The sequence below is a fragment of the Arachis hypogaea genome, chromosome 7 (genome assembly GCF_003086295.3).
Source record: "Arachis hypogaea cultivar Tifrunner chromosome 7, arahy.Tifrunner.gnm2.J5K5, whole genome shotgun sequence".
Classification (NCBI taxonomy): domain Eukaryota; kingdom Viridiplantae; phylum Streptophyta; class Magnoliopsida; order Fabales; family Fabaceae; genus Arachis; species Arachis hypogaea.
Window position 1 is genome coordinate 1517547 of NC_092042.1, and position 19144 is coordinate 1536690.

The following is a 19144-nucleotide window of genomic DNA, read 5'->3' on the forward strand; positions in this document are numbered from 1 at the left end:
TCTGGTTGCTTCCTCCAATTCTTGAGTCTAAAAGAAACTAAAAAAGTAAATAGTCTAAAAAAAATAGTTGCATTATTAAAAATACTTTAACCATTTACTTTCACATTTGTTTTCTCTAAGAAATTCTCGTACCTTATAGTTGGATGACATTGACATAGTAGAAATATTTAATAACAATTAAAAAAGATGGAGGATTATATATATATATATTCAATTTATTAAAGTTTAATGGAGATTATGAAGGTGGTCAAGGTCAAGGTAACAAACTCCATAAAGAAAAAAGGACAAAAATCTTATCAGTGTGTGAGGTGGCATAATCAATGTGCTTTAATGCACATATGATCTAGTCAATTATTCTGTTGTAACTAGTCAGTGTAACGCTAGAAATATCTGAATGCATGAATAAGATAATAATAATAATAAACACAAGTTTATATATAAGCATTGACGGATGTATGTATGTGCCTGTGGGGGCACTTGCCCCCCACTCCAATTTGATCCAATTTAAAATTTTTACGAGTAGTATATGGTAATAATATTTATTTGTCTTTATTAAATTATTGAATTTATTTTTATAATAATTTTTTATTTAACTTTTAATATTTTATAGTCAATTTAAAAATTTTATAGGATAAAATATATTTTTTGTTTCTAAAATTTGACAAAAGTTTCAAAAATACCCCTAAGTTTTATTTTGTTTTAATTTTGTCCCAAAAGTTTTCGATTTGCATCAAATATACTCCTAACGGCTAATTTTTCAAAAAATTTAAAACCAATTCAACAACAATTTCATAAGAACAACCCTCAACACAAGCAAATCAAGCATAATTTTTATGCATTATTGTTAGATTGGTCTTAAATTTTTTGAAAATTTAGCCGATAGAGGTATATTTGATGCAAATCGAAAACTTTTGGAACAAAATTGAAACAAAATAAAACTTAGGGGTATTTTTGAAATTTTTGCCAAACTTTAGGAACAAAAAGTATACTTTACCCAATTTTATATTAGATATCATTAGAATGATCCATTCTCAATTTAAATGAAATTTGTGTCTTTTTTTTTAGAAATCGATTCGAAAAAGTATTATTTATCTTTTTTTATATTAATTTTAATTTCTTCTCCGTAACAACTGTATTAATTGAAAAAACCTTCTCAACTATGAATCTCAATAAGAATTGACTTATTTCTAATTGTATGAGAAGTAAATTTTTAAGTAGTTATATATATATAAGAGTAATATTACACATCTAAGTCTTTTTATTAACTAAGTCTAATCAAGTTAAACAATAAGATTTAGAATAATGCTAGTCATATCTGATTTTTGTTATCTTAAATTAACTAATTAACTTGGTTGGATTTAGTTAACAAAAAAACTTGAATGTATAGCATTATTATTATTATTATTATTCAATATAAAAAGAGAAATATTTTGATTGGATGATTAAGAAAAAGATTACTCAATTTTTTTAAAATATAAAACTTAAATAATAAAATTTTAAATTATATATTATTATTTAAATTACTATTTTAGTATTTTAATTTATAAATTAAATATTTTAAAGATTAATCATGTTATATGTATATAAAAAATAACTACATGTATACCTATTAAAATAAAAAAATATATATTAAAAATAAATTAAGCAATATATATTTATATATAAATAGGATAAATGACCATTTGTACCCATGAGAGATGAAAACGCTGACATTTGTACCCATGAAAGCTCGAAACTAATCTTGTACCCATGATAGATGCTGTCCGTGTGACAAAAGTGCCCTGGCTTGGATCTGAGCTTCGTTCGTGGGTTTCCGAACCTACGTGGCACTCCCAATCTCCCCCCAAATCTGAGCCAACCATTCACCATCATCATCTTCATCTTCTTCACCATTACCATCACCATAACCTCCATAACCTCCATCACCATCACCTCAGCACCGCCACGGCCACCTCCCTTCACCACAACCTCCGGCGACAACCCACACCGCCGCGCCCCTTTCTCTTCTTCTTCCCCTCTTCTCACTTCCGCTGAGTCCAGAAACCACAGCGCCAACTCCTCCTCTCCACCAAAGCCTAGAGCGGCGGCGGCCACCTTCTCCATTCCTGGGTCTCCTCTCGTCTGCCACCAAACAGTCGCGACACCCAACCTTCTCCGCAGTGTCCTTACGGCGTTTCAACCCGTCACCACTCTCCTGTCCGAACCCTAGCTCTGCTTCATCCACCGAAGACACAGATGAAGGCGAAGATGAACGTGACAAGCACGTGCTGGTTCCCAAGAAGCCTCAACCGCAAATGGTTTCCAAACCCTCGTCTTCTTCATCTGAAGTCGAATCGGATTTGGAGCCCAAGCCCAAGCATGAGCCCGAGTCTCAATTGGAAAACGCTAAACCCTCTTCAAAGTTGAAGTCTCAACCTTCGTCTGCTGTCAGTCTAGCCAAATTCGGGTCAAAGCGCGCAGCCAAGAACAGTATCGACCACTCGAACCAACCAAAGCGTGGGAAGAAGGCACAGGACGATGACGCCGCCAGCTCCGATGAAGAGGATCCAAATAAATCACGTGACGAGTCCAAATCCATCTTTCAGAAGGTTTTTAGTGAGAAAGATGAGAAGGCTGGGAAGAGTACCCCAAAGAAGGCACTAGTGCCTTTGGATTCAAATGAAGGTAAAAGGATATGTGAATTGTGTGGGACTGGTTTAGCTTTGACTTCAATGTTGAGGTACGATGGGACTTTTGGTGAGCCTTATGGTGAAGGTTATATTAGAAAAGGAATAGAGTTGCTTGGAGTCTCAGAGAGGGAAGAGATCGAGGCTAGGTGGAGGAAGTTCGAAGATGCTAAAAAAAAATTGTATGCGGAGAGGGGAAAAAGAAGAGAAAGGGGCGCGGTGGTGTGGGTTGTCGCCGGAGGTTGTGGTGAAGGGAGGTGGCTGTGGCGGTGCTGAGGTGATGGTGATGGAAGTTATGGAGGTTATGGTGATGGTGATGGTGGAGAAGATGAAGATGATGATGGTGAATGGTTGGCTCAGATTTGGGGGGGAGGTTGGGAGTGCCACGTAAGTTCGGAAACCTACGAACCAAGCTCAGATCCAAGCTAGGACACTTTTGTCACACGGACAGTATCTATCATGGGTACAAGATTAGTTTCGAGCTTTCATGAGTACAAATGTCAGCGTTTTCATCTCTCATAGATACAAATGGTCATTTATTCTATATAAATATATAATGATTAATAACTAATTTTTATATACACATAATATTTTTATTATATATATTTTGTCTATTATCAAAATTTTTTAAATCTATCCCTGTATATAAATTTTTTAAATCTATCACTGTATATAAGAGTATTATTGTAGTATTACTTTATTTGAAACTAGACAATGGAGTGAATGGACCATTGAAATCGATATGAAATGCATAACCTTTTTAAAAAATTGTGAAAAATCAAACTCAAAAATCAAAATAAAACGCGAAAGAAGAGAATTCTAAAAATCTACAAATAAAATGTCATATTTTCATAAATATAGTGTTATAATAAATATTTTTTTGGTTCCCGTTATAATAAATATTTATTACGCATAAGAACAATAACGAATAATTTGAAGGACCAGAAATATAATATATCGTTAGGAAAATCATTAAATATTTGAAAAACAAATAATTTAAGATGTAATTCAAGTTTAATTTTTAAATTAAATAAATTAAAAATGTTAAATAATAGTATTTTGAGTTTAAATATAACTGTTGAAAGTCTATGTTAAATCGAAAAAGGATGTTTAAATTAAAAATTTTGTAAAATAATTTTTTTTTGGAATTTATTTAAATAGATGTAATTCAAGTTATAAAATTTTAAATTTTATGAATTTGTTTGATAATTTAGATGGGATATTATGTAATTTTTGATTAAGTAATATTGAATTAATTATTACTTTGTCTTAAGAATAAATAATAGTTTGTGAATAATGGTTGGTGTTAAAGTCACGTAGTTATAGAAAGAAAAGTTTGAACTTCTTTTAAGTTGTTCCTTTTGTTGTTTAACACCGGTAGGCCGGGAAGTGAGCGTATGTGAGGCGAGGTTGCTCAAGCTGAAGTTCGGCCGACGAAAATTTAGCTTGGTTGACAGTTGGAGTCGTTAACAATGAAGCTGAAGGTCGACCCACCGAAAATTCAGGAGCTGACTCGAGCTCACGAGCTGGCTCAAATATATGTTAGGAAGTTAACCGACAATTCTATTTGAGTAAATTATAAATTATAAGTTATATATTCTAAAGACATGTAGAAAAGAATAAATTTATATATTATCTATCTTATGGAGCAAGCTTGGCTGAGAAGCCTACGAGTTTAGGTTATGGAGCTAAACATCGAGTGGAGCTCAAGGTGACTCATGAGCTGGCTTGAGTCACTTCCAGCCCTAAAAATTGGTGGAGAGAATCCAAAGATTGACAGCTATCTGCTCCGTTATGGGGAGTTGTAGTGGAAAAGCTTTTTAACAATGAGGCCTAAAATGATTGATAATTTTTTCATAAAACTTTATCGTGTAAGCACTACATTTTTCGATTCCTCATGCGTCCGTAGAATGTTATGTTTGTGTCATTTTTTATTTCTGTCGTTCACGACAATATGCAGTAATAAATTTTTCTAAAACTACCTTTTGCATCCTAAATCGTAAAAAATTTCGTTTCAGCCCCGTAGTATCGACCAAGTTTATTTGGACATTTTCTATTCTTACATGATATTATAGTAGGTTTTCTCCTAAGGCCGATACTCTGGTACTGAAAGGGAATTTATTTCTGCATGTAATGAAATTAGATGGCCGTAAGGGAGTGCGACGCGTGTTGGCGAGCGAGATCCAGGCGGAGACTACTTCTGCTGTAACAGTGGGTGGAGCGGCGGTTGATTTGCTGCGATATAGGTTTATGTGAATAAGTTAGATGTTGATAAAAAATAATTAAGGTAATCGACCGAGAGATTTTTGTTGGATAAAGTGTTTGTCGGTCCCGATTGTTGGCTTCTCGTTAGCAATGGTTTCCGTCCATCCTACATGAAAATCAGTTGGCGATATGAGAAAAGTTTCATGCAACCATGGTTTGATGGACAAGGAATCGGATTTGAATTGGCAGGAACCGAGTAATAGTGCTGACGGGGGCATAGTTCTTATAACCGAACCGGAGATCGAACTGGTCAGATTATTGGGTCAATGGTTCGTTGGTTTAACCGGAAGCTCACGGGTTGGAACCGTTGACTCGGTACTACATAACTAAAAATTAAGAATAGTAAAAAATATAAAATTAAGCTGTGAAATACATATTTTGACTAATTTTTTAAAAATATCGAGTTATTTTAAAATAATATAGACCACAAATAATAAGTATGTTTTTATTTTTATTATATTTTTAATACTTTTTATTTTTATATTAAAATAAGAATCGCTTATAAATTTCAATGATTTATTAATTCAGATATGTAAATCACAGTATTATAAAAGCATAATTGATGTAATAATGAGAGAAATTATAACTAAAATTAAAATAAATTAGAGAGAAATAAAGTATTCCATAAAAGATATCTATGTATATGTTATACTTTGCATATATGTTAATAAGAATGATGATAGACTGGTAGCTTTGAATGGCTGTATTTTTATAGAGTGCAAGAATTCGAACAGGTTTTTTTGGTTCATTTCGTATTTGAGCGGTTCACATCGATTGTTATTTTATGCCGTCCAAATTTTAGACCGGAGCGGTGTAAGGTCCGGTTTAAGGGTTTTTTAGTCAAACCGACCAATCCGATTCCGTTTTAATAACCCGGGTCCGGCACTTGCCTGCTGTGCTTTTAAGTTTTAGTTTCTCCAATAAAAAATAATTTTATATTAAATGTGTACTCGCCTTAAACTTTAAATGATTCCGTTGGAAATCAATATCATTCAATCGGACAAAGTTTTAAAATTACGACTGTTATTTAAATTAATAGAATTTAATTTATGTGTCGTTACTTGTTTATTTTCTTGAAATCTCTAATTCTTACATTTTCTGCCTTCTGTTGTTATTCTTTGTGTAGTAGTCTTGTTCGTTGCTTCTGAAGGTAAATTTCGAATACACCACATTTATTGACTAAGCTCGGTAGAACTCAGTATATCTTCCAATTTCATTGTTTCTCCTTTTTATTTTTTCGATTACAAATTTTAATTCAAACGCTCATACTTTACTTATAAATCTAATGCTTAACTCTCTCGATGATTTTGTGTGTTTTATTCTATTCTGAAATAATTCATACTTATTACTTCTTTTTAAGTTTTTGTTGTATTATATGTAATTATGTTGCATGTAAAATTTTAAAATGAGTTAATTAATTTATTAATTTAAAATATATTTTATATTTTTGAAGATAGTAATCACAAAAGATTTTCATTACGACACATGCTTAAATAAACGATTAACCATAAAAAAATGTCCCCGAATTATTTAAACGCGGGCTGAAATGCACCTGAATTTTAATGCGTTTAAATAATTTGAAAATACACCAACAATACCAACGGTCATTATACATATTTTTTAAAACATGCCTCAGAGATTGAATGTTATGCGAATTTTTAGAACCATATCCCAAAAAAAAAATGAGACATTGTTATTTTTGAAATTTGTTAATTTGTTTACGAGTATGTAGTGTCTTGTGGTTTGTAAGAAGTGTTATTAGTTGTTAACCCGAAAAATTAGAAGAAAAATATGTACTCCACGAGGGGGTCGAGTTGTGGCCTCAGCCCCAAAAATTTTAAGAAACTATATTTATATATGAGATACGTGTTTAAAAAAAATATTATGTAATTTAATAATTTTATATGTGTTATTTTTCATTATGTAATGGATTTATGTCTTAAGTTTTTAATTCATCAATATTTTTTACTTAACCAATTTAATATCATACCCTCAAGTCTTTATTACTTTTCAAATTAGTTTTTATGTAATAATTTTTATATTTATTTAAAAAAACCATTTATTTTTTTATATCAATATATTTAACATTTATATTATTAAATTAATAATGACTTACGTAGTTATATTTTAATAATCATATTATGTATTTTAGATATTATTTTTTTGTAAAAAATACTCATTTTTCTTCTAAAACTACGTTGCTAAAATAAATTTTTTTAAAGATATCTTATATCTTGTATTCTATAAGGGTACTGTGTCTTTTAAATAATTAATAATTTATAATTTATTTTCAAAATTTTTTACAATTTTTAAAAGAATTAATTTTAATGAATAAGATATGTGATCATTTTTAACTAATCACGCTATAAATTTTTGGTATTTTATAATTTTATAATGTATTATTAATATTCTTATATTTTTTTTACATAATTCTTATAGTAAAAGTAAAATTTTGAAGAAAACTATAATTATATATATATATATATATATATATATATATATATATATATTTTGATAAATCTTTTAAAAAAATAACTCTAATAACTATATGTCAATCATTTTTATGAAATGAAAAAAATTAACTAAAATTTTTAGAGTTATAATGTACTATTAATATTCTTATATTTTTTTTACATAATTCTTATAGTAAAAGTAAAATTTTGAAAAAAATTATAATTATATATATATAGATATATATATATATTTTGATAAATCTTTTAAAAAAATAACTCTAATAACTATATGTCAATCATTTTTATGAAATGAAAAAAATTAACTAAAATTCGGCCCCTCCTTATTAAAATTTCTGAATCCATCCCTGTACTCCACGAAAAATGACAAAATTTTATGAACAATAATGTTTTATTTTTTTAATCATGTTAGTAACAAATTGTATGAAAATTAAATCTTTAACGTATTTTTGCAGAAATACATACTTAAATCTCGAAGGTGTGTTAAAAAAATTTAACCAATTCGAAGTATACAAATTAGATGGTCAACTCACTTTATAATTGCGTCCTACACTAATTTTTTTTCCATATCTACATTAAAAAGTCTCTATTTGGTGGTTGGTTAGGTTTTATTTATTAAAGTTAGCTACATCCACTGAAGCAAATTATTACTATTAAAAAAAAATTTTGTGTACAAAGCCTAACATGTCTAATCAATGGTCATGTGGGCTAAACACTTCATGCCTATTTAGACATAGAAAGATAAGAAATTTAATAATATATATTTAAATAATGAATAACTTATTTTAATGATAAATTTAATGGAATTTGTTTCCGGTGATGCCTCTCAACCATATAAAGGTCCTTCCTTTCTCTTGAAACCTGGTCTGGAGCCAAGATCGAAATACGTTAACAAGAAGATGGAGCCAGGAAGGCACCATCTTTATGCTATACAGCAGGAACAAATTCTTGGGATATACACGACGTGGGCAGATTGTAAGCGGCAGGTCAATAGGTTCAGGGACTGTGAGTTCAAGGGGTTCGCCAATGTTGATGAGGCAGAAAGTTGGCTCCGTGCTAGGGGTGTGTTGTTGGCACCCCCACCCCACCGGAACCCCCATCACCCCCCTCCACCGTCACCGCCACGGTTGGGTCTGCTAGGAAGCTAAGCGATTATGGATGGTAGCTCTCTGGCGACTCAGCTGCATACAATGCAGGTACGTGCTTTTCATCGCACACGGTTGGAAGCAGGAGGGGTTTGTTCAAAACACGAAGCATCACTCAAAGGTAGATTCGAGCCCTAGGTAACACTTTGATTAGGCTGTGGATGTTCATTGCTTTTGGTAATTTGCATGTCCGTTCTCGATGTTTCTGAGTGATGTACTGTTGTACCTTTTGTTGCATTTCAGGTAAGGCGGGTGAAGGAGATACATTGGGGACTGATTTCATTATCACCGAAGACATGGAAGTGTATCTTGTTCGGGTTTGTTGTCAGTTATGTCTTGATTACCCGGTCTTCACCAGGCGTGAGTCGTACTCTCAAAACAGCGAGCATTTACATGGTTACTGGGTTGTGCTTCAGTCTGTGGAACATGGTCTCAACTGGGTAGTGAACGGCTATTTCTCAGAGGATGAGGTAGAAGCAAGGCAAGATGCTGCCTTTCAAATGCTGGACAAGGTTTTAACGATGACCGGAAGGAAAATTTTTTATTACAACTTCAGAAAGGTGGGAGCTTTGCAGCAGCACGTTGAGGAACTCCAAGGTCAGATGTCTACCCCTCCGTATCACAGAATTTGGGAGCTCCTAGAAGAGAATGTAAGGATACGGTCTGAGCTGGAAAAGTTTCACGAGATCTTCAATGAGTAATCGTTGGACTTAGCTTAGGTTAGTTTACTTTGGATTAGATTCAGCTGGTTTGTTTTATGTTCTTAAGTACGTTTTAGTTGACTTAATTAAGGTTGTTTGCTATTCCATTTTGAAGTTGGGTGTGTTGTGTAATTCATGTTTAAATTCTGATTATAATTAAGTGAAGCTGATGTAAATTTGGGGATGACCCTCTGTTCATTTCCTTTGAAATTATAAATATTTGTCATTTCATCATTGGAATTCAAAGCTGCGCTTAATAGATGCTAAGACGTTTTGCCTCAATTACTTTTCCCTTTTTATTTCACTTCAGTAGCCCTGTTGCTCTATATTTCATGTTTTTTAAATAGCTTTTACTATAAGTTCCCTGGTAGGTGAAGAATGGGATAGTAGACACCAGGATTCTGGCATGGATCCTTCGTGTATTTGGATGAGAAGGGGTTTGTTTTTCCATGATAAATTCTTGGTCCATCAATTCTCTAACCCCTAAGAGGTAGGCCAAAGTTATCGAGACATTGAGTGCGGCGTACGTTTCCAGTGACTAGTCTTATCACCTTTCAACTCAGTTTTGATTATAACGCTTTTTTATTACGGTGCCATTTTTCTTGTGTCGCTTAATTGATATTAGGATGCAAATCCTAAAATTTTTGGTTGCAGGTTATAATAGAACGAGTTTGGATTACGCAGTTAGATTTTTGGATTTTCGGTTAGATTTTTTGTGTACCTGGTTGAGAGTGCTGTTGTTTGCTTAATTTTTTGGCGTTCCCAGAAACAACATGGCTTCAGCCCTTCGGTTGTTGAATACGAATAATAAAATTACAAATGTGAGTTTATAAAATGCGGTTGATGATTGTTTCCTGCAGAATCTGGGTTGGGCTTCTTGTTTTTTTATCTTCTGGGCTAGGATATGTAAACGGGTCGTGCAATGATCTGCCAAAGTTATACCGGACCAGCTTGTACAGTGTCTTGACGCACTAAAACTCCATTCATTAACTTAATCAAGTTAAGAGGATATGTTTATATTGTTTATGTGTTTGTTAACCGTTTAATTTTTACACTTGCAAGATATCATACTAGAACATCATGGGTGATACAACTCTTGGGCCCACTTGCATTTCTATCTACGAATTTTGGCTTAAGAATGCTGAGATTATTATTAATTTATTGTTTATGCAAACTAAGTGAGTCACGTGCCCACACGTGTGAGCTAGTTAATATGGGGTTGCTCTATAAATAAGAAGCTTCCTTGGCACGCGTGATGTGGAACGTTAATTTTATCTACTCTCGCCTAACAGTGTCAACGGTGGAAATATTCGCCATTGAGGAAACAAAGCATGGAGAGCACTGAGAAACAAGGTCTGCACCCTCCATCGCATGATTCGCAGCAGCATTCGATGCCAACAAAAGAGCCCCTCAGTGGTGTGGACAACCAGATCAAGGCGGAGTTCATGACAGTGAGAACGGTAAGTCCGAACTTAGTAGCTGAATGTGCTAAGAATATACCGTGTTGCATGGTTTGGCTCATTTTATTGTTGTGATAACATGTCTTGATGGATTCGTCGTTCTAATGTTGTCGTCCTTCGATGTACAGGATCTAGTCCGTCGCGACGAGACCATACTGGCCATTCTGCACGGCCAGGCGAAGCAAATCCAGGCCATCACAGACCTTCTTACCGAACACAATCAAGTCATCGGGTTTCTCATTGATCGTATTGCACACGGAGACAGCAACGGCAAAGGTAACATGGTTTCTCACCGACCCAAAAACTATGAAGAACTCAAAGGCTGTTGTGCAGTACGGATCCCAGAAGCTAGGGGTTAGTCAAGCTGGTCGAAAAGGTGTTTCCAAACACGTAAAGAAGGAGGGTGAACCTGGTGCACCCAAGGTAGGAATTTTATGTTCTCAGTTTTGATTTCGTATATTCCTTTGTGAAGCCCTTAGTTTCCTACTATATGGACCTGGTTGTGTACCTGACGCATTTTTCAACCCAATGTTCCGGAGAAAGCTTGAGTTTCGTGAGGAAGAAGATTCTGACTTCGGAGAGTTGAGGAACATATGGCAGCGAGGACTTGGATCTCCCTTCACGTTCTACACACACACACACACACCTGTTGGTAGATGACGTCACAAGATATGCCCACGGTAATATGTATCAAGCATCCCTAGTAACTCGTTATACGAATATTTGGCCATGTAAATTTTTTATTTTCTAACCGGCACCACTTTCCAGCATTGACTGCTCGTCCTCATAAAAACATTTTTCTTCTTTAACCGACAACGATTTGCAGCGAAGTGGTTCTTTTCATGATAAACAACTATCTTTGTTGTAGCTTGAATGTGATTATGTTGTTCCGAATAGGGTGTGATGGCCCTCGAATAAAAACTTGATATATTCCATGTGTGCGATATTCTATGCTTAACTGGGCAGACTAATTTTACGATGACTAAGTTGGCATGAACCAAGAACGAATGATTTTTTTTACTGGCCGTGCAGTGCATAGATATCTATTTCTGGCCCCCTCCGGGGATGCAATTCTTTGGCCATGAGCTTTCTGTGGCTGCATATGTGTTTGCTGAAGACTTAGAACCAAGGTGCAGCCAGCCACGTCTCTAGATAATTGCAAAAGTTATTGCTCAACTCTTCTCATCCTTTTTTTTACTGAAATTATTCTACTATATGCTTAACATGTTTCTCTAATTCGTAGCGAGCTGCTTGTCCAAAACGACCAATGTGTCGGTAACAGAGAGGCACTGTGGACACTGAGACCTGGAGAAGAGGTGGTGGATGATGTAATCAACCTTGTAGTTGCGATGTTAACGACGGGAAAGGACCATCATTGATGGTGGCTTCTGATGACCTTTTCGGTAAGTTCTCATTCATTTTCTGAAAGATTAATCCCGAATGGAAAACATGTACTCAATGCCTCATTCCTACTCGTGACAGCAAATTACATTGAACCCAGCTTTTCATTGCAAATCTACGCTGGATTACATAAAAGCCAAATATATGGGGCTGGCGGACAACCTCCTAAAGGTACCCCCTTTCAACTAATGGTTTTTTTTCTGTGTTGCTGAATTGGATTGCAAGGTTGTTCCATGACTGTACATGTCGTTGTTTCATTAACTTTTGAATACTAGATATACGTTCCCCTTCATAGTGGCCGTCATTGGTACTTGATGATAGTCGACATGTGGGAGGAGAAGCTGGTGTACCTTGATTCACTTAAGCTTACCTCGGAACGAGAAGGAAGGATCATCCAAATGCTGGACGTGGTGAGTCATATCCGCAACTTATGTGCTTGCTGCAACATTTTTGACTTCATTCATCGTACATTAACAGTTGCAGATTACCACATACAGGCCAGGTTTATCGACCACATACTTGCTGACAAGAGTTACTATGAAAAGCAAAATATCACCCCTAAGAAGGTGTCCAGCTTTAAGGTGTTTGAGCCATTGGTCTCCCAGCAAGCTGAGGACTCGTAAGTTGCAAATCATGTTGAAACACGACTAGAAGGAATTTTGGTGATCTGATTTTAGTTATAATTTTTTTCCTGCTGTATCTATTTGGGGATGAAACAGGATTTAAAACAAGTGGTGTGCTATGTTACTTTTTATGATTTCAAGTAGTTGCTAATTTAATTTGTAGTAGTAATTTCCTAAATGCATTGATCTGTTTAGTTTAGATTCCGGAATCCATCATGTACATACAGGTTTAGTTTAGTGATTAACATAGCACACCACTTTCTGATGTTGAAACATGATTTAAAACAACTGTAACTCTAGTTTGGTGACAGAATTTAATATCTAAAATAGGATGGATTGTGGAGTGTAGGTATCACAATGGATGATCCTCACCCATCTGTGGGCATCTTATGAGTTGGAGGTAAGGGTTATCTCATGGCTAGTATGTTCATGTTGATTGAGCCTGTTGTTGTCCTACGTTGCTTAATTTCATGAGGGAATTATTGCTTTAGGAGGTTAACGATAGCACCCGTATGGCATTGGCCATAGACCTTGTCATGGGCAGTCACAACCCTACTGTTGAGGAAGTGGCAGAAAAGGCAAGGAGGTATTGGGATAGGTCAAATAGAGCATCCTACAAGAAGGGAAAGAGACAAGGGAAGAAGGCCAACTCCCCTACAGGTCCCTTGAGCCCCTCAATCTGAGGGCTTGAGTAGCTGCCACCGTCACCTGGTGTGCTGGTGTTGGAATTTTTTTTGGAATATAGTTGTAGCTGCCACTGACCTTCTTTTGATTGCTTTTTGGGTTGCCTAACTCTAGAGGACGCGTTTCGCCTTATTCAACTCCTTTAAGGATTTTCTGCATGTAATAGTTTACCTTACACCAGTACTACTTAGGAACACTTGTTAGGGGTCAACAATGGTATGTGTTACCCAGATTTGGTTGGCAGCTGAAGGAGTTACTTGTACCCCTGGAATTTGATTCTCCATGCTTTGTTTGGGGACATTCATGTATTTAGTCTTTAAACAAGTGATCATGAATGCAACAAACATGGGAGACTCATTTACAAACACTTAACCTTGTCACATGTGTTAATATTCATGCCTAACTTTATTATCGTAATCAGGTTGAAAATATTATGCTTTTTGACCCTCTCTATTACATTTACTTTTGAATGTTTTTCCCTATTTTTGACGGGTTTTTGCTTTACTAAGTTTTTTCCAAAGTTATTTGCCTTTTCTTGGTCCCTTTCCTTTTACTCATCGAAACTGTCTTAAATTTCTGAGTTTGCTTCTGTTGGTTTATTTTTCTGTTTTAAGCTGCACTAAACCATTCAAACCCTATTGTCTTTATTTACGTGTTTGATTATTGTAGTTCTACTAAAAAGAAAATAATAAAACATTGAGGTTTTTCAAGGGTCCACTCATAAGAACATCATGCTTCTTACACTGTTTTGTCATATTCTGCAACAGGTATTTCTTTTTTCTTTGTTTGTTTTTTAAATTCTTTGTCTTGTTTCACCATGCTTTCTGGTAAGGGTATTTTATACTACTAATAGTAATATTGATAGTGTCATTAAGTTTCAAGTGGTGTGGTATTTTACTTTTTATGATTACATGGGAAATGGGATCCAGTCAAACCAGGCACTGTAACTTATCTGAAAAATAAAATATATTCGATTTATCATGCTTTCCTTTCTCTGTGTATGTACTGCATTGGTACCTGGAAGGTAGAATGAGTCATGAGTGAATGATTGATCCAGCAATAACCATGAGTTGTTCTCTTTAGTAGTAGATGCACTAGTGCATATTCTTGTATATTGGATAGACATTCTTTTCTGGTTTTAGGGTGGTCCACATTGCAGAGCAGAAAGCCTATGTGTATTATGCTATATAGTCCTACCCGAAATATGCATATTTCATATTGTATTTGAGTTTAGCCTTACAGAAGCATTTTTGTGACGACTTGCACTTTTATCTCATCATCCTCTCCCCTTTCTATTTTTTGTTTTGTTTTCCCGTTGCTTCAGAATTCCTGAATTTATTTTTTAATCAACTTTTTGTCCCAATGAAAGCTTGATAGTAATTTTTTGAGAGGTTCTCATGAAAATTTAGTAATCACATCGTTAACATCACCAATTCATGAGAAATATAATTTTGAACATCCAAATTAATCTGACTTGAGAAAAGTAAGCAAAAAGACAAGTACATATCTGATGTTTGAGAAATTAAGATGATGAGGTCCCTGAACATTTATGCTAAATAAGCTAATTCAAATCTAGTTTTCTAACTAATTTATTACGGTAGAATCACATCAAAATTTAAGCAGTGTGTTCAAATCACAATGAAGCATACTAAACCAGAGAAGAAATATAGTAAACAATTTAAAAAGAAAGCCTATGTGTATTTCCAGAGCAGAAAGCCTATGTGTATTGTATAGTAAACAATTTAAATTAAGTCCTGCTTCCAAATTAAAATCTTTTGTTCTCTTATTTTATATAGTAAACAATTTAAAAAGAATTTTTGAATAAGTAAAAAAATCTCAAACTTTATATCAAGATCACACAGCACAACAAACAACGCTATCATTATCTTTCTCTCTGTCTGCTGCAATAACTTTCGTGTCATTAGAATGATTAGAACAAGGAAATTAAATTTAAATTGAAGACACTGAATATAAGAGAACAAACATGAATTTGGAACCACATGAAAATTTGGCAAATGCAAATAAATAACCTACAATAAATTCAAGAGACGGAGAACATTTTCAGCATCAAGTACCGTGTCACATAACTGAAAGAGGTCAGTCACTGTAATATTTTCAAGGGGAAAAGAAAGGCTTGTCTCCGAGGGGTTCGAGGCCTTTTTAGCTACCACTACAAGATAGTCACTCTACATGGAGGATACAAGTTATCATCATTCATCCACTGTATACTAAATATAACTACGGACAACATAATCCAGCTGGTGTAGCTTAGTTGTCTAATACAAGCAAATTGAAAAAAATGTAACATAACATTACATGTTGCCCAAAACCTAACCATTCATTCATTGAATGCTTACTCTCAAACTTGTCTTGGATAACTTGCTAGCCTCTCGGTAACCCTGATTATGTCATGCATCAGCTGCATCGACAACATGTACATGTCAATTAGTTGCACACACCTGATGAAACAAGTTTAACTATTCCAAAATAACAACTGTACCTCTACAATCTTCACACAGTTGTCGTCATTATAGCACAGTGGGAGGATAGAATCCCAACTTTCGATACGAATATGCCACTCTGACCCCCCTCATTTGGCCGGAACCCGGATTCTTCCACGTCCGACTCAGCAACGGCTTCTCCCACTTTAGGTGGAAGCACTTTCGACGCGTCACATCAACCTTAACATAAAGAAACATGTCATTGGTGAATCCAAATAAACCTGAAACCATGTCACCAGTGACTTTAGCAAACATATGCAATTATAAAATAAATTTTTACACAAGTACTTAAAGGCTGCCCTTTGCTAACCATTACACTGCGTGATATGCAAACGGCACCTAACATGGTTGTTATAACATTTACAGAAATACGTAACAGCAACACCCTAAACCCTATTACTACTAACATACACAACTTAGGATTCCTAGTAACTGTGATAAACAAACCTTTGCATTTTCTGTTGGTGAGGAACCTTCTGACCCTAAGTCCACTGCGTTCCCATCCTCCTGTGGGTCTGCCTGCATATTGACTCCCCTTTTTTTGGTGTAGTGTCGCTTCGTGTGTCCTGCTTTCCAACACATGCTACAACGCCTCTTCCTACCACTCATTTTCTTAACCCGGGGAGCCACTTTGGTCTTAACCACCACGGGATCCTTCACACTGGGAGTATCTCTTCCCTTTGCCGACGGACCCTTCTGATCGCATGCAGCCTCGATTTGTTTGCATAAAACTCGTATACCACTCATCGCTGTTTTAAACAAACCCGGGCTACATGCAGCTACGAACGAAAACCACTGCGATGCATAGTGCAATGCACCCTGACGTAATAGAAACCCCCGCTCACTGCACTCATCAGCTCTTCCTTCACCGTAGTTCTCCAATGATTTAGTGTCCTTACGCCACCTATTGAGCACCAACCTTGATGGAATTTTTCTCGCATGCTCATGCTTCAAAACAAAAAACATGTGTCAACACGGGTAACTCTTTCGCAACCAAAATTGGCAAGGACACTGAACCCTATTCACAACCCTATCGTACAGTAACGTTAGTGGCCTACCCGGAATGCCATAGTCTTCAATTGTGTACACCATAGTCGTGGATCAGCGAACCTTTACGACAAAGTTAACCCCACCGACACCCACAATTTCCCTCCTCACGTCCAAGAATAACTCTTGTGTGTAAACATTGGCAGTAAAACGCTCGAGTGGGTCCAAGCAAGTCGTGATCACTGGGTTGCCGTGAATGGACTTGAAGTGGGCCTCTAACTCGTTATTCTGATACTTTTTGACATTTGCATTAATCCCTTCACATCAAGAAGTAGTGCGGAACCCGGTATAGAATTTGTCTTTTAAGTACGCATTTGCCCACATTTTCCGCTTATCATAGGTTTCCTTTGCCCAAAAACTATCATGAAGTCGGTATTCGACAACAGCTGCGGCCCACTCTGCCTCAAACTCTTCTATCTCCATATTTGAGTACAGCCACCTAGTGAAAAGTTGTCTTAAGCCTTCATCCTTCACATTTGAAGTCACGTTCTTCTCCACATGCCAAGCACACAGCCTATGTGTGGCCTCTGGAAACACCGCCCTGATTGCTGCCCTCATTGAGTCACACCCGTCTGTCACAATCACCGACGGCTTTTTGTTGCACATTACCTCCAACAAATTTTCAAGCAACCACATGTATGACCCAATGCTTTCATCCAACACCAAACCAAACCCAAATATGGTTGTTTTCTTATGATTGTTTGAACCAGAAAAGATAACCAAAGGTCTCCTATACTTGTTATTCTTGTAAGTCGAATCGAAGGAAAGCACATCACCAAAGTGTTGGTAATCAACCCGGTTCCCACCATCAGCCCAAAACAAGTTTGCTAACATATTGTTGTTCGTCAAATTGTACCTAGCCATGCACATCGGATCCGACACTGCTTTTCCCTCTAAATAAATTATTGCGGCATTAGCGTCTCCATCAACAATCTTCTCCCACTTGGTCTGCTCGATGTAGTTATCGGCATCATTTTTTGTGAAACCCATCAGAGAATACCCCCCAGCTTGCCCTGCCATATAACTTAGGATCTTCGACGTCGGGACACCGTGTCCCTGCATGCCATTAATCTGTACCTTAGCTGAACAATCGATGTCTCTAAAGCTGTTGATCATATGAACCATCCTATGAGGAGTTAAATCATGGTTGTGATCTAGTATAACCTTTCTAACCCTCCAAATTTCGCTAATATCATCCCATAAGATTGATAGCTTTGCGTCACAGTTTGTGTGCGTCTCCGATCTGTGGTCCCTCTTCCTGTCAAGCCTTTCGTAATGTTTGCGCTGCCTCAGCCCTGCTTTGTTACAAAAGAACCTCCTCCTAATCACCCTTCCATTATCATCCTTTCCCGAGTCACCCTTACGAATACCAAACCCATGGCATTTGCCGTATCTCTTGTAAAACTCATACGCGGCTTCGTCCGTGCAGAACACCTTCCTCATCATATCGGCTTCCGTTAGCATTAGCACGTCTCGATATTCAATGGCTTTTCCCTCCACCCATTCATCACAAGTATCATTTTTACCGTCTCCAATCAGTGTCTCGTTTGTTTCAATCTGTGTTCCCCCGCTACCATCCTCTTGAATTCCAGCACCTTGGTTAACTCCATCATCCAGTTTAGCCTCCATCCGCACAACTACACCACTGGCACAAATCACCTTTACTTGCTAAAATCAAATGCCAAAGTCAGCATACTCAAAACCCATTAACATCAAGTACACATCGTTCTTTACAACATCAAATAAAACACAATAACTGCACCAAGTAACGCGGTTCTCTAGTTTTTTACTGTTGCAATAACAAAACCGAAAATATATTCTGTACAATTTATTAACTAGATAAAAAGAAAACAAACAAAAGAAACCAGACAAACAAAATTCAAATGACTTAAACTTAAAGCAACTCATAAAATAGAAGAAATTGGAAGCAAGTTCTTCGTAAACGTAAAGCAAGTTCTTCCTTAATTTATTAAGGTCTACCACATTTTTATGAATCTTATTTTTATTTTTATCCGAATTGAGACCCATTATTCAAATCGATGGGGGAAAACTAACGAGCTTAGATATTAATGAACTCTATCGAAGAGTTATCTATCGGAACAATACTCTTATCGATCTATTAACAATAAGTAGATCTATGCCAAGCGAATTAGTAATGTGCCAGAAGAAATTGGTACAAG

At 35.8% G+C, this 19144-nt stretch overlaps 1 protein-coding gene across 1 annotated transcript; it reads right to left on the minus strand.

The window, feature by feature from the left end:
* Positions 1-17228: 17228 nt before the first annotated feature.
* Positions 17229-18593, minus strand: LOC112703856 (protein FAR1-RELATED SEQUENCE 5-like). Its single transcript, XM_025755487.1, has one exon. It carries the CDS (start codon positions 18591-18593, stop codon positions 17229-17231), a length of 1365 nt encoding a protein of 454 aa, XP_025611272.1.
* Positions 18594-19144: the final 551 nt, after the last annotated feature.

Coding starts and splice junctions, on each gene's coding strand:
- LOC112703856 (XM_025755487.1), bottom strand. CDS start 18,593: ATGGAGGCTAAACTGGATGATGGAGTTAACCAAGGTGCTGGAATTCAA.